This window comes from Pelophylax lessonae (genome assembly GCF_965119305.1).
Source record: "Pelophylax lessonae genome assembly, chromosome: 4".
In the NCBI taxonomy this organism is placed as follows: Eukaryota; Metazoa; Chordata; class Amphibia; order Anura; family Ranidae; genus Pelophylax; species Pelophylax lessonae.
The window spans coordinates 623,228,932-623,246,031 of record NC_138771.1 but is presented as its reverse complement, the minus strand read 5'-3'; the positions used below and the strand labels follow the sequence as shown (position 1 = coordinate 623,246,031).

Genomic DNA, 17,100 nt, shown 5'->3' with positions numbered 1-17,100 from the left:
AACATCCTTTTTGGGGTGCAGTGAACAAAATCCTTTTTAGGGTGCAGTGAACAAAATCATTTTTGGGGTGCAGTGAACACAATCTTTTTGGGGTGCAGTGAACACAATCTTTGTGGGGTGCAGTGAACACAATCTTTTTGGGGTGGAGTGAACAACATCCTTTTTGGGGTGCAGTGAACAACATCCTTTTTGGGGTGCAGTGAACACAATCTTTTTGGGGTGCAGTGAACACAATCTTTGTGGGGTACAGTGAACAGAATCTTTGTGGGGTGCAGTGAACACAATCTTTGGGGGGTACAGTGAACACAATCTTTTTGGGGTGCAGTGAACACAATCTTTGTGGGGTGCAGTGAACACAATCTTTTTGGGGTGGAGTGAACAAAATCATTTTTGGGGTGCAGTGAACAACATCCTTTTTGGGGTGCAGTGATCAAAATCCTTTTTGGGGTGCAGTGAACACAATCTTTTTGGGGTGCAGTGAACAAAATCCTTTGTGGGGTGCAGTGAACAGAATCTTTGTGGGGTGCAGTGAACACAATCTTTGGGGGGGTACAGTGAACACAATCTTTTTGGGGTGCAGTGAACACAATCTTTGTGGGGTACAGTGAACAGAATCTTTGTGGGGTGCAGTGAACACAATCTTTGGGGGGTACAGTGAACACAATCTTTTTGGGGTGCAGTGAACACAATCTTTGGGGGGTACAGTGAACACAATCTTTTTGGGGTGCAGTGAACACAATCTTTGTGGGGTGCAGTGAACACAATCTTTGGGGGGGTACAGTGAACACAATCTTTTTGGGGTGCAGTGAACAACATCCTTTTAGGGTGCAGTGAACACAATCTTTGTGGGGTGCAGTGAACAACATCCTTTTAGGGTGCAGTGAACACAATCTTTGTGGGGTACAGTGAACAGAATCTTTGTGGGGTGCAGTGAACACAATCTTTGGGGGGTACAGTGAACACAATCTTTGTGAGGTGCAGTGAACACAATCTTTGTGGGGTGCAGTGAACACAATCATTGTGGGGTGCAGTGAACTCAATCTTTGTGGGGTACAGTGAACACAATCTCATACTTCTGAAGATTTGAGGGTGCTGCCTGTTCCATACTCCCCCTACTCCTCATCTAGCCTTTTAGGGGTACAAACAATAGTAATTGGGGCCTAGTGTGGTTGTGTACGTGTGATATACATACACTTTTTTTGGATCATATTTTCTATTCCGCTATTTAATCAAAAACCTTTGGGGATCAGTTAAATTGGGGGATAGTCTGTGTTGGTACGTGTGAGAGAGATCCACCTTTCCAAGTTGTTGGGGTTCATCTCATACTTCTGAAGGTTTGAGGGTGCTGCCTGTTCCATACTCCCCCTACTCCTAGCCTTTTAGGGGTACAAACAATAGTAATTGGGGCCTAGTGTGGTTGTGTACGTGTGATATACATACACTTTTTTTGGATCATATTTTCTATTCCGCTATTTAATCAAAAACCTTTGGGGATCAGTTAAATTGGGGGATAGTCTGTGTTGGTACGTGTGAGAGAGATCCACCTTTCCAAGTTGTTGGGGTTCATCTCATACTTCTGAAGGTTTGAGGGTGCTGCCTGTTCCATACTCCCCCTACTCCTAGCCTTTTAGGGGTACAAACAATAGTAATTGGGGCCCAGTGTGGTTGTGTACGTGTGATATACATACACTTTTTTTGGATCATATTTTCTATTCCGCTATTTAATCAAAAACCTTTGGGGATCAGTTAAATTGGGGGATAGTCTGTGTTGGTACGTGTGAGAGAGATCCACCTTTCCAAGTTGTTGGGGTTCATCTCATACTTCTGAAGGTTTGAGGGTGCTGCCTGTTCCATACCCCCCCTACTCCTCATCTAGCCTTTTAGGGGTACAAACAATAGTAATTGGGGCCTAGTGTGGTTGTGTACGTGTGATATACATACACTTTTTTTGGATCATATTTTCTATTCCGCTATTTAATCAAAAACCTTTGGGGATCAGTTAAATTGGGGGATAGTCTGTGTTGGTACGTGTGAGAGAGATCCACCTTTCCAAGTTGTTGGGGTTCATCTCATACTTCTGAAGGTTTGAGGGTGCTGCCTGTTCCATACTCCCCCTACTCCTCATCTAGCCTTTTAGGGGTACAAACAATAGTAATTGGGGCCCAGTGTGGTTGTGTACGTGTGATATACATACACTTTTTTTGGATCATATTTTCTATTCCGCTATTTAATCAAAAACCTTTGGGGATCAGTTAAATTGGGGGATAGTCTGTGTTGGTACGTGTGAGAGAGATCCACCTTTCCAAGTTGTTGGGGTTCATCTCATACTTCTGAAGGTTTGAGGGTGCTGCCTGTTCCATACTCCCCCTACTCCTAGCCTTTTAGGGGTACAAACAATAGTAATTGGGGCCTAGTGTGGTTGTGTACGTGTGATATACATACACTTTTTTTGGATCATATTTTCTATTCCGCTATTTAATCAAAAACCTTTGGGGATCAGTTAAATTGGGGGATAGTCTGTGTTGGTACGTGTGAGAGAGATCCACCTTTCCAAGTTGTTGGGGTTCATCTCATACTTCTGAAGGTTTGAGGGTGCTGCCTGTTCCATACCCCCCCTACTCCTCATCTAGCCTTTTAGGGGTACAAACAATAGTAATTGGGGCCTAGTGTGGTTGTGTACGTGTGATATACATACACTTTTTTTGGATCATATTTTCTATTCCGCTATTTAATCAAAAACCTTTGGGGATCAGTTAAATTGGGGGATAGTCTGTGTTGGTACGTGTGAGAGAGATCCACCTTTCCAAGTTGTTGGGGTTCATCTCATACTTCTGAAGGTTTGAGGGTGCTGCCTGTTCCATACTCCCCCTACTCCTCATCTAGCCTTTTAGGGGTACAAACAATAGTAATTGGGGCCCAGTGTGGTTGTGTACGTGTGATATACATACACTTTTTTTGGATCATATTTTCTATTCCGCTATTTAATCAAAAACCTTTGGGGATCAGTTAAATTGGGGGATAGTCTGTGTTGGTACGTGTGAGAGAGATCCACCTTTCCAAGTTTTTGGGGTTCATCTCATACTTCTGAAGATTTGAGGGTGCTGCCTGTTCCATACTCCTCCTCCTACTGCTCAACCATCCTTTTAGGGGAACAAACAATAGTAGTTGGGGCCTAGTGTGGTGGTGTACATGCGAGATACATACACTTTCTTTTTGATCATATTTTCTATTCCGCTATTCAATTAAAACCTTTGGGGATCAATTCAATTGCGAGATAGTCTGTGTCGGTACGTGTGAGATCCACCTTTCCAAGTTGTTGGGGTTCATCTCATACTTCTGAAGATTTGAGGGTGCTGCCTGTTCCATACTCCTGCTCCTACTGCTCAACCATCCTTTTAGGGGTACAAACAATAGTAATTGGGGCCTAGTGTGGTTGTGTACGTGCGAGATACATACACTTTTTTTGATCATATTTCCTATTCCGCTATTCAATAAAAACCTTTGAGGATCAATTGAATTGCGGGATAGTCTGTGTCGGTACGTGTGAGATCCACCTTTCCAAGTTTTTGGGGTTCATCTCATACTTCTGAAGATTTGAGGGTGCTGCCTGTTCCATACTCCTCCTCCTACTCCTCATCCATCCTTTTAGGGGTACAAACAATAGTAATTGGGGCCTAGTGTGGTTGTGTACGTGCGAGATACATACACTTTTTTTGATCATATTTCCTATTCCGCTATTCAATAAAAACCTTTGAGGATCAATTGAATTGCGGGATAGTCTGTGTCGGTACGTGTGAGATCCACCTTTCCAAGTTTTTGGGGTTCATCTCATACTTCTGAAGATTTGAGGGTGCTGTCTGTTCCATACTCCTCCTACTCCTCATCCATCCTTTTAGGGGTAGAAACAATAGTAATTGGGGCCTAGTGTGGTTTTGTACGTGCGAGATACATACACTTTTTTGGATCATATTTCCTATTCCGCTATTCAATAAAAACCTTTCTAGGGCAAGATCTTAAATTACAGAAATATGAGGAGACCGTCAAATAAGGGCCGTGGCCTGGGTCGTGGTGCTGCTGGTAGAGCTCCTGTTGCAAGGAGAGGACGTGGTCGATCTGTGCCAGCTACACGCACAAGTGAAACACCTTCCTCAAGTGTGAGTAGGCGACAGAACCTGCATCAGTATTTGGTAGGGCATCAAACGCCCCTAGAAGTGATGAGGCCAGAACAAGTTGAGGCGATAGTAGATTGGTTTGCTGCTGACAGTGCCTCCAGTTCCTTCACATTGTCTCCCACCCAGTCTACTGCAGAAAGGTCAGAGTTGGCACCTGCAGCCAATGTCCAACCGTCTTTCACCTCACCCCCTTGCAAATCAGGCCAGCAGTCTGAGCCCCAAGCCATACAGCAGTCTCTTATTCTTTTTGAGGACTCTGTCAGCAGGGTTTCCCAGGGCCATCCACCTAGCCCTGCCCCAGAAGTGGAAGAGATTGAGTGCAGCGATGCCCAACCACTTATTTCTCAAGATGAGTACATGCAAGGATCATCGCAGCACGTCTCCGATGATGACGAAACGCAGGTGCCAACTGCTGCGGCGTTCAGCATTGTGGAGACCGACAAGGAGGGCAGGGGTGAAGACTGGGTTGAAGATGATGTGGAGGACGATGAGGTCCTCGACCCCACATGGAATGAACGTCATGCAGGTGACCTGAGTAGTTTGGAGGAAGAGGCGGTGGTCGCACAGAGCCACCAGCACAGCAGAAGAGGGAGCAGGGTGCAGAAGCGGAGCGGCCGTGCCCTAGACACTACGCCCGCTACTGCCCAACGCAGCAAGGGAACGAGCGCACCAAAGTCAGCTCAAAGGAGTTCTCTAGCGTGGAAGTTCTTTAGAAAATGTGCTGATGACAGGACACGAGTGGTTTGCACCCTGTGCAATCAGAGCTTGAAGCGAGGCATAAACCTTCTCAACCTGAGCACAACCTGCATGATCAGGCATCTAAGTGCAAAGCACGAGCTGCAGTGGAGTACACACCTTCAAAACCAAGAAACGTCTCTGGCTCATCCTGCTTCCTCTTCTGCTGCAGTCTCGGCCGCTCCAGCCACATCTGTAGTGATACCGGCACCTGCCACCCCGCAAACAGACGATCTGTCAGCAACACCACCACCTGGGTCACCAACAACCATCTCCACAATGTCCCGTGGAAGCGTTCAGCTTTCCATCTCCCAAACACTTGAGAGGAAGAGGAAGTACCCCCCTACCCACCCGCGATCCCTGGCCCTGAATGCCAGCATTTCAAAATTATTGGCCTTTGAAATGCTGTCATTCCGTCTGGTGGAGACGCACAGTTTTAAAAACCTTATGTCGGTGGCTGTCCCACAGTACGTCGTGCCCAGCCGCCACTACTTTTCCAGGCAAGCCATCCCTTCCCTGCACAACCAAGTGGGGGAAAATATCAGGTGTGCACTGCGCAACGCCATCTGTGCCAAGGTCCACCTAACTACGGATACGTGGACCAGTAAGCACGGTCAGGGGCGTTATATCTCCCTAACGGCACACTGGGTAAATGCAGTGGCGGATGGGCCTGAGGCGGATAGCAATTTGGCGCATGTCCTTCCACCACCGAGGATTGCAGGGCGCTTCAGTTTGCCTCCTGTTCCTAACTCCTCCTACTCCGCTTCCTCATCCTCTACCGCCTCCTCATCCGGACAGCGTAACACCTTCACCACCAACTTCAGCACGGCCAGGGGTAAACGACAGCAGGCAGTTTTACAACTTGCCTGTTTGGGGGACAAACCACACACCGCGCAGGAGTTGTGGAGGAGCATGGAACAGCAGACAAATGAGTGGTTGCTGCCAGCGAGCCTCAAGCCCGGCCTGGTGGTGTGCGATAACGGGCGAAATCTCATAGCAGCTCTGGGCCTAGCCGGTTTGACGCACATCCCTTGCCTGGCGCATGTGCTGAATTTGGTGGTGCAGAGGTTCCTTAAAAACTACCCCGATATGTCAGAGCTGCTGCAGAAAGTGCGGGCCGTTTGTGCGCACTTTCGGCGTTCTCACCCTGCTGCTGCTCGCCTGGCAGCGCTGCAGCGTAACTTCGGCCTTCCCGCTCACCGCCTCATATGTGACGTGCCCACAAGGTGGAACTCCACCTTGCACATGCTGGAAAGACTGTGCGAGCAGCAGCAGGCCATAGTGGAGTTTCAGCTGCAGCACGCACGCGTGAGTCGCTCTGCGGAACAGCACCACTTCACCACCAATAACTGGGCCTCCATGCGAGACCTGTGTGCCTTGTTGCGCTGTTTTGAGTACTCCACCAACATGGCCAGTGGCAATGACGCCGTTCTCAGCTTAACTATCCCACTTCTATGCCTCCTTGAAAAAACAATTCGGGCGATGATGGAAGAGGATGTGGCACAGGATGAGGAGGAGGAGGAGGATGAAGAGGTAACATTTCCAAGGCTTTCAGGGCAGTCATTCGCAAGGGGCTCCGAGGGTGGGTTCCTGCACACGCAAACGCCAGGGACGCAATTGTCCAGCAGGGGCACAGTTCTGGAGGATGAGGAGGATGAGGAGGAGGAGGAGCTGGAGGAGGAGATGGAACCATGTTCACAGCAGGGTGGCACCCAGGCCAGCTCATGGCCATCACTGGTGCGTGGCTGGGGGGATACAGAGGACACGGACGATACACCTCCCACAGAGGACAGCCTTTCGTTGCCTCTGGGCAGCCTGGCACACATGAGCGATTACATGCTGCAGTGTCTCCACAACGACCGCCGAGTTGCCCACATTCTAACTTGTGCTGATTACTGGGTGGCCACGCTGCTGGATCCCCGTTACAAGGACAACGTACCGTCCTTAATTCACTCACTGGAGCGCGATCGCAAGATGCGCGAGTACAAGCGCACGCTGGTAGACGCCATGCTGCTGGCATTCCCATCTGACAGCGGGGCCACAGTGGAAGCACAAGGCAGAGGAGGAGGAGGAGGAGGTCGCCAACGCAACCAGGGCACCGCCAGCACCTCAGAAGGCAGGGTTAGCATGGCCGAAATGTGGAAAAGCTTTGTCAGCACGCCACAACAAACAGCAGCACCAGCAGCTCAGATGGAACGTCTTAGCAGGAGGCAGCATTTTACCAACATGGTGGAGCAGTATGTGTGCACACGCCTACATGTAGTGAATGACGGGTCTGCCCCCTTCAACTTCTGGGTCTCCAAATTGGGCACATGGCCTGAGCTTGCCCTTTACGCCTTGGAGGTGCTGGCGTGCCCTGCAGCCAGTGTATTATCTGAACGGGTATTTAGCACGGCTGGGGGCGTTATAACAGACAAGCGCAGCCGCCTGTCCAGAGACAATGTGGACAAGCTCACGTTCATTAAAATGAACCAGGCATGGATCCCACGGGACTTTTCCGTACCTTATGCAGAATAGCAATGGATACCGACCTTACCCACCCATTGTTCCATTTTTGCTCTTTCTCACTCTTTTGGGGTGTACCCTCATTTAAAATTTTTGAAAAGAAGCAGTGTTGGCTACCTCGTCCTCCTCCTCAGGGCCAGATTAATGTAGGGGCTATTGGAGCTGCAGCTCCAGGCCCCTACCTTTTATATAGGCCCCGGGTTGGCCATATTCACTGTTACCGCTCTTCTGTCACTTGTAAACACAGAAGTCTGGCTTCTATGCTCGCTTCCCCAGGCAGCACCCTCAGAACCTCCCCACACAGCGTGAAGGCCGGACAAGGAGGGACAGTTGGCGATGCATGGATGTGTTTATGGGCTTCAGAGACAGCATCCCATGTTGAATTAGGCATGCATGGCTGCACCCTTCCTCCTCTGGGTGCATGGCAAGGCACGGCCCTTAAGGCCCTTCAAAATCCTCAGCACCAAGCCCATGATGCTGTTAATCCGGCCCTGGTCCTCCTCCACCGCCGCTTCCACCTACACCGCCCATAGGTGTGCGCAGCCTATTGCATTAAGGTGTGCACCCCAAAGTTGAAATACACATGCATGTGTTTGCCAGCAGGGAGAGTAATGTATCGGGGCCATGTACCTGTAGGCAAGGAGAAATAGAGCAGAGCAGGTCCCAGGGAGATCTTTCCCATCTCCTCACTGGCAATGCTATGTGCCCTAGGTGATTAGGGTGTGCCCAGGCACACCCAGCACACCCTGTGCGCACGCCTATGTCACCGCCACATCCACCACCACCTCAACCTCCCTCCTACTCCATATGGGCCTCGTCCTTCAGAGATGAAGAAGAACATTGTTTTATTTTTCTGTTTTTTTTTGTTGTTTTAAGTTATTTCCCTATCCACATTTGTTTGCAGAGCACTTGCCATGCTCTTAATTACGTTTTGCTGCCATTTGCAGCACTCTAGCCCTTTCCTTTGGTGTTTTAGAGCCATTTTAGTGCCTTAAAGTTCGGGTCCCCATTGACTTCAATGGGGTTCGGTGTCCGGGAAAAGTTCGGTAAAAGTCCGGGACACGGACCCGGACTTTTTTTTAAAGTTCGGCCGAACCCGTCGAACACGGACATCTAGGTGTCCGCTCAACCCTAGTTATTAGTTAAAATTTCTATATTTTTTCAATGACTTTTTGATTATTAAAGTCACCATTGGAAGAGGGGGTCTTCCCTTTCTTTGACACCATCTCGCCATGTTTTATATATTTTTCCATTCCAGTTTATATTTTATTATATTCACTATATAGTGATTTTCTATGTTAAATTAATGTTTACTGGTTCTTCACTATATTTATATGTCCCATTACATTCACGGACGCACTCGAATAGATAGAACATGCCTTCATGAAATGGTTCTTCTTTATATTATATATATTTTGTATGCATGCGTTTCTGTTTTCGAGTGTTTCTTTGAACTATGTATTTGGCCGATCAATTATTTACATGCTTAATTAGTGAATTTATACATGGCGACTTTGGTGTCAGTCTAGATACATCTGCAAAAATGGGAACCTATAGGCTTCTTTTTGGTGCTTATCCTCTGGTGGCATGATAATACATATTTTATATTTTCTATATGAGTCGTCTTCATTGATATGTTAACCTATACTTCCATTACATCAGTGTTAATTTTGGCAGCAAATTTCAATTTAGTTTTAGTCTTAGTCTTAGGACTAAAATGGCATTTTAGTTTTAGTCCCATTTTAGTCTTCTGCAAGTGTTTTAGTTTTAGTCGTATTTAGTCGACTAAAACGCCCTACATTTTAGTCGACTAAAACTCATTTTAGTCATCTATAATCAAATGGGTGTAGTTCAATTGTAATTTGTAATGCATTATTTAAGCATTTCTCTACAATTTCCAAACTCATTATATACTACTGCTGGTCCTGGAGTGAAAAATCTAATATGTTATTATTTATGCTTTGAACATGCACCAGTGTTAATTTTTGGCAGCAAATTTCGATTTAGTTTTAGTTATAGTCTTTTGACTAAAATGCCATTTTAGTTTTAGTCGTATTTTAGTCTTAAGACTAAAATGCCATTTTAGTTTTAGTCGTATTTTAGTCATCTGAATTGTGTTAGTCGACGAAAACGTTTTAGTCGGTTTTAGTCGACGAAATTAACACTGCATTACATTTCACTCTCACGCACACTAGATGCACACTACTCTTAGTTTTATCCCGTCTTTTCCGTTTTTTTATATATAGATCAATTTTCATTGATTACGATACACACTTGACGGATTGTTACTTTTTGTTATTTTTTATCACATTACATCATTATCTTTTTCACTTGATCATCCTTCTTCACACGTTTTTGGAAGAAGAATAAATATATTTTTTAAATATTTTTAAATTTTTCACTATTTCTTTCACATTTTATATCTAGAAGTATACATACTTCCACATTTTTTACCATCATCATCTAATTTTATTCACATTGATTTTACGTTTTTTCATCAATTGTCAAAAATGTTGTTTTTTCTTTTCACGAGTTCTTTTCACTTTTTCAAATTTTTTTCACATTTTTCACATTTTATTTCTCACACATAATATTCTTTATATGCATGGGAGTCATCCTCTCTTTTTTAGGATTAATATCAGTGTAAGATCTGGTACGTTGCTTCAATAAATTATCTTTTTCATATATATGATTTTTTATATAGCCACTGACTACATCTGAGAGATCCTTTCCATACATTGGACAACCACTTTTTACATATATTTGTTTCTTATTTATTATGTCCTTGCCACCAGAGTTTAAAGCATTCAACGATGGGGTTTTTTATTCACTCATGTATGATTCATTTATTTATTGGTTCCTATTTTTTCAGCTATTGCATTATATCTTTGTATTAGTCACACATATGGTTTTATATTGTTTGTATGTATATCTCCATTCCCCTATGTGGTGAAGGAGTTTTGTATCTAATTGTCTTTCACTGTGGAACTGTGGACTTGCTGAACCTACACCTGTTTCTTATCAATCAATTAATTCAAGGTGCATGCAATTACATTCTTCGGTCACCTCCCTTTTTTGGTTTACCTACAAATGTATGTCGGCTTCCACGGTTCCATAGTGTGTGGTTATGAGTAAGCGATCTACATTGTGAAACGCGTCAACCCGACACGTCTGTTATGTGCATTGTATTGTCTGTCTGCTGTACCGAAGAAGAATAAAGGAGTTTTGATTGTTTTTATCTTACATTTCCTGAGTGCGGTCTACTTTCTTGGATTTTCTATTGCTTGGACGGCGGATCTGACCAGCACCAGCCATTGAACTGACACCTGAGCGGCTCTGCTCTTTGTTGTTGTTCACACATATGTGACCCGGTTCATGTCCGAACTGACAGTTCGCACTGTGATATCTGGGGGTGTCATTAACTTTGTATTAATGTAAGGGAAATCACCTTTAGACCACAAGCTGATACAAGATAAGACAGGTTTAATACCCGTATATGAGGAGACAGGTTATACTGACATACTACTATTAGCTACTATGACCCGTCTGGTTTGCATACGTGTCTCATATCCTTATATACATTTTCATTTTGGACATCGTTAAGATTGAAACCCCCCCTTCCTTTGGACAATTATTGATGGCCTGTACCGCCTTTAATATATCCTAAGGGGGGGGGGGTTTGAACAGTAGTCTTTTGTATTCTTCCTCGTCTACGAACATCTGGACAGGATATACGGAGTCAGGCAATGTAGTAAGTCTTTGTTAATGTGAAAACTTCATATAAGGTCTTAACAAAGAACATATGGCAGGATATGCAGTAGCCACTGTTTAAATTATTAGCAGAATCTGCTGAAAAAATACAGTTCTAGGGAAGCATAAATGATTATAACACATATAATAATTATGAAACATTCATAATTTCTTTAACATTTAACACTCCCAGCAGTTTGCATACCGCAGTGTAAACTGCCTGTGAGTTGGGTGCGATGTGGGAACCCGCAGTGGATTCGCATGGTTCCCGCATCGCACCAATGTGAACCGACGCTTAGAATCACTTTAGCTTATAAAAGTCCCTTGCTCTCAGTCTTCTCCGAATCTCTAAATTCCTTTTTTGCTGCTCTGATCTGATTTCTTGTGAGAGGGTGGCTACCATGGTCCCACCAGATGTAGGAATGTACCCACCCGCTCTTGCTTGCTCCCAAATTGGACTATGGACCATGGAATTTATAGTGGGCATAGAGCAGAGCACATGATGGCAAATAACGTGTGCTGCTCGTTCCAAAGAAACGGAAGTGAGGAGAAAAAGGAGAGGTTGGGGACCTCATGAAGAATGTTACAAGTGTGACCCGGTCCTAAGGCTGGATTCACATCTTTGCATTTTTTTCTTGATGCATTCTCTATTCAAAATACAGTACATCTTAATGCATATGTTAAAAACTGCACGTCATGATGCATGCCAACGCATTAGAACACACGTTAAACTTGAAGAATTTTTGGCCATACAGTTCCATTCTAACCTATCCTAGCTGCTGCCTGCTGGTTGGTGTAATGTTCTGCCGAGAACTCCAACAACGTTACTTCTGGTGAGTGCACACCAGGAATGATTGGAGATTTTGGCCACTTGGAGTTTTCACAGAACACCGGCAACCTCCTCCAGACTAACAATGTCCACTCGTTATAGCATCTACTGGACCACAGCGGTCTGGATGCGTTTCTACATGCACGTTTTTGATGCCTTTTTTAATGTTTTGGCACGTTTTTGATGCATTTTCAATACATTCCATTGCATTTCTTTTCTAGCTTTTCTTTTACGTTTCCTGTTTTTTTTTTTTTTTTGCTGTAATGCATTCCGGAGCGTTTTATTTATACGTTTTGTGGTGTTTCACTGCAGTTGCTAACAGAAAAAATCATCCTTCATAGAAGGATCACAGGGGCTCTGTGATCATTCCAGAGAGAAGAACGGTCAGCTGTGTTTACAACAGCTGACCATCCTCTCACAGCAGGGAGCGATCGTAGGTGTCAGGCCACAATCGGAGCCGCCTCCCCCGTGCATCAGAGTCCCAGCTGCCGAGGGGGGGCGGGAGCGCACCGCCCCCTAGCTGCAGGCGCGCGACCGACCTATACCTACATTGGTTCGCGCAGGAGGGCCGCACTGCTGCAGTATAACGGCGGCGGGCGGTCCGCAAGCAGTTAAATTCCCATCTCCAGGATCTACTGGCATCTCTCTCCCCCCTTTTTGTTTTTGTTTTCCCACCAGACCTGGGTTTAACTTCAGAATTTTTGAATTTCCAGGGGACGGCGCAAGGATTTTATAGACAGAATTTCGCTCTTTTCCACTTTTTAAGAAATATTGCATGTTAACCGCTTTCCGATCATATAACTTTCATATATGGCGGCAAGGGGGCTCGGATATGCCAAGTCAGGTACCTAGTATGTGATCTGACACGTCTGGGTAGGCGATCCGGCTATGATGCGATTAAACACAGCAGATGTCGATCACCGGTCAGTGTCATTAGTACAGTGACAGTGCATATATTTAGCACTGATTACTGTATTAGTGTCATTGGTCTCCCCAAAAAGTGTCAGAAAGTGTCAGACTGTCTGTCACAATATTGCAGTTCCAATATAACTCGCTGAACGCGCCCATTACTAGTAAAAACGAAATAAATAAGTAAAAATTCCAGTATATAACCCATAGTTTGTAGACGCTATAACTTTTGCGCAAACCAATCAATATACGCTTATTTGGATATTTTTTTTTTTACCAAAATTATGTAGCAGAATACATATTGGCCAAACTTTGTGAAGAAATTAGCTTTTTTTTCCAATTTTTTTTTTTTTTTTATTGGATGTATTTTATAGCATAAAGTAGAACATATTTGTTTTTTTTTTTTTTGCTTTTTTCAAAATTGCTTTTTTTTTTACTTACCCAAGGTTATTCAGAAGGGTGCTGTATCTAATAGTGGACTGTGGATTATGGACTGATGGACTATTGTTACACCCGTTAGGGTCTCATAGAGATGTCTAGATCACCCCCAGTTTCTTTAGACCACACCTAGGTGGTATGGGTATCTTGCTATTTAAATGAGTGATTTGGATATGGCCTGCTGGCTCTGAAGAAGGGGCTAAACCTCAAAACACGTTAGCCATCATTTATTGAGGACATTGTATACAGATACAGATTGTTCCTGATGTTCGCATTTGATGTGCCTTTTTAAACCTTTGTTTTTTTAAGTATATGCACTTACATTTAATAAAGCCTAATATTGAGGATAATGCGCCTGGCCGGTGCGCCCTAAATTTGTTTTTTTATTTTAATCCCACTGTACCTACCTTATTACATCCTAATCTCCCATTGTGCCCACTTTATTACATCCTAATCTCCCACCGTACCCAATTTATTTTATCCTAATCTCCCATTGTGCCCACTTTATTACATCCTAATCTCCCACCGTACCCAATTTATTTTATCCTAATCTCCCATTGTGCCCACTTTATTACATCCTAATCTCCCACCGTACCCAATTTATTTTATCCTAATCTCCCATTGTGCCCACTTTATTACATCCTAATCTCCCACTGTACCCACCATATTACATCCTAATCTCCCACCGTATCCAATTTATTATATCCTAATCTCCCACCGTGCCCATTTTATTACATCCTAATCTCCCACTGTACTCACTTTATTACATCCTAATCTCCCACTGTACCCACCTTATTACATCCTAATCTCCCACTGTACCCACTTTATTACATCCTAATCTCCCACCGTACCAACTTTATTACATCCTAATCTCCCACCATACCCAGTTTATTACATACTAATCTCCCACCGTACTCACCTTATTACATTCTAATCTCACACTGTACCCACTTTATTACATCCTAATCTCCCACTGTACCCACTTTATTACATCCTAATCTCCCACCATACCCACCTTATTACAGCCTAATCTCCCACTGAACCCTCTTTATTACAGCTTAATCTCCCACCATACCAACCTTATTACATCCTAATCTCCCACCATACCAACCTTATTACATCCTAATCTCCCACCGTACCCACCTTATTACATCCTAATCTCCCACCGCACCCACCTAATTACATCCTAATCTCCCACCGTACCCACCTTTTTACATCCTAATCTCCCACTATACCCACCTTATTACATCCTAATCTCCCGCTGAACCCTCTTTATTACAGCCTAATCTCCCACTTAACCCACTTTATTACATCCTAATCTCCCACTTTATTATATCCTAATGTACCACTGTACCCACCTAAATACATCCTAATCTCCCACTGTACCCACTTAATTACAGCCTAATCTCCCACGGTACCCACTTTATTACATCCTAATCTCCTACTGTACCCACTTTATTACATCCTAATCCCCCACTCTACCCACCTTATTACATCCTAATCTCCCACTGTACCCACCTTATTACATCCTAATCTCCCACTGTACCCACTTTATTACATCCTAATCCCCCACTCTACCCACCTTATTACATCCTAATCTCCCACTGTACCCAATTTATTACATCCTAATCTCCCACTGTACCCACTTTATTACATCCTAATCTCCCACTGTACCCACTTTATTACATCCTAATCCCCCACTCTACCCACTTTATTACATCCTAATCTCCCACTGTACCCACCTTATTACATCCTAATCTCCCACTGTACCCACTTTATTACATCCTAATCCCCCACTCTACCCACCTTATTACATCCTAATCTCCCACTCTACCCAATTTATTACATCCTAATCTCCCACTGTACCCACTTTATTACATCCTAATCCCCCACTCTACCCACTTTATTACATCCTAATCTCCCACTGTACCCACCTTATTACATCCTAATCTCCCACTGTACCCACTTTATTACATCCTAATCCCCCACTCTACCCACCTTATTACATCCTAATCTCCCACTGTACCCAATTTATTACATCCTAATCTCCCACTGTACCCACTTTATTACATCCTAATCTCCCACTCTACCCACTTTATTACATCCTAATCCCCCACTCTACGCACCTTATTACATCCTAATCTCCCACTGTACCCACTTTATTACATCCTAATCCCCCACTCTACCCACCTTATTACATCCTAATCTCCCACTGTACCCACTTTATTACATCCTAATCCCCCACTCTACCCACTTTATTACATGCTAATCTCCCACTGTACCCACTATATTACATCCTAATCTCCCACTCTACCCACCTTATTACATCCTAATCTCCCATTGTACCCACTTTATTACATCCTAATCTCCCACTGTACCCACTATATTACATCCTAATCCCCCACTCTACCCACCTTATTACATCCTAATTTCCCACTGTACCCACTTTATTACATCCTAATCTCCCACCATACCCACTTTATTACATCCTAATCTCCCACCCTATTACATCCTAATCTCCCACTTTACCCACCTAAATATATCCTAATATCCCACTGTACCAATCTTATTACAGCCTGATCCCCCACGGTGCCCACCTTATTATATCCTAATCTCCCACTGTACCCACCTTATTACAGCCCAATCTCCCTCCGTACCAACTTTATTACATCCTAATCCCCCATACTGCCCACTTTATTACATCCTAATCTCCCACTGTACCCATCTAAGGGCCAAGAAGCGATGCAAGTATACAGCTGTTTCAGACTTTTTGGCCATCATCAGTGCAGTGTATGGAAACCATGGCTTCTATAGAGTAGGGTTTTGGAGCCAACAAGACAGAATATCCCTACAGGAGATGGTGATAATGGACTAAAACCATCAAAAAAACCCTCCAACTCAATTATTACTCCATAGTAATAACAGTAAAATCACAATAGGTTTAGTTTTCACCACATTGCCCTGAAATACCTGACTTGGGTGGACTGGCCCTTTAAGTTCACCAAATGCCCACCCAGTTCTACTCACCAGGAATCCGCTACCGAAGAAGCCGCCGAGGTACAGAACTTCCTCTGTGAGTTTTTCTCCGGGATTTGTCACAGCATCTGTACTCCACCCCGGGAACAGGAGGAGAATGTTACAGAATATACATAAAGCACAAAATGGATACAGGGCCACCCCAATAAACTTCGCACAGTGACCCGTACACATGATGTCCCAGCGTTTCTAAAAGATTGGATTGAAGAGAGAAGACCTCTGGAATGGTCACTGAAAGCCTACAGGAGGCAAAAAAACGGCAAATGCAATAAGAAGAGATATATTGATCTTTCTGGGTATCTCGCTACTGTACTTCCTTATTGCTTTCTTAATCACAGCAATACAACAAAGTGAAGTTTGGACTCAGGATTCCCACATGGAAGATTAACGCCCTCAGCCTTACATTTACTTCAGGGAACACATTAGATGAATATTTATACAATATCTCACAAAAGTGAGAACACCCCTCACATTTTTGTACACATTTTATTCTATCTTTTCATGTGACAACACTGAAGAAATTACACTTTGCTACAATGTAAAGTAGTGAGTGTACAGCTTGTATAACAGTGTAAATTCACTGTCCCCCTCAAAATAACTCAACACACAGCCATTAATGTCTAAACCGCTGGCAACAAAAGTGAGTACACCCCCAAGTGACAATGTCCAAATTGGGCCCAATTAGCCACCCTCCCCCCCTCCCCAGTGTAATGCGACTCATTAAAT

At 44.2% G+C, this 17,100-nt stretch overlaps 1 protein-coding gene across 1 annotated transcript in view; it reads right to left on the bottom strand.

Annotated features, from left to right (window-relative positions):
* LOC309554692 (transmembrane 4 L6 family member 5-like) overlaps positions 1-16,548 on the bottom strand; it is a gene marked incomplete at both ends in the record, with an annotated part of 55,581 nt that extends 39,033 nt beyond the window's left edge. Inside the window, one exon of the mRNA XM_082256399.1 lies at positions 16,366-16,548. Within this exon, the coding sequence (XP_082112525.1) occupies positions 16,366-16,548 (183 nt within the window). The remainder of the gene's footprint in view (positions 1-16,365) is intronic.
* Between the last annotated feature and the right edge of the window lie 552 nt (positions 16,549-17,100).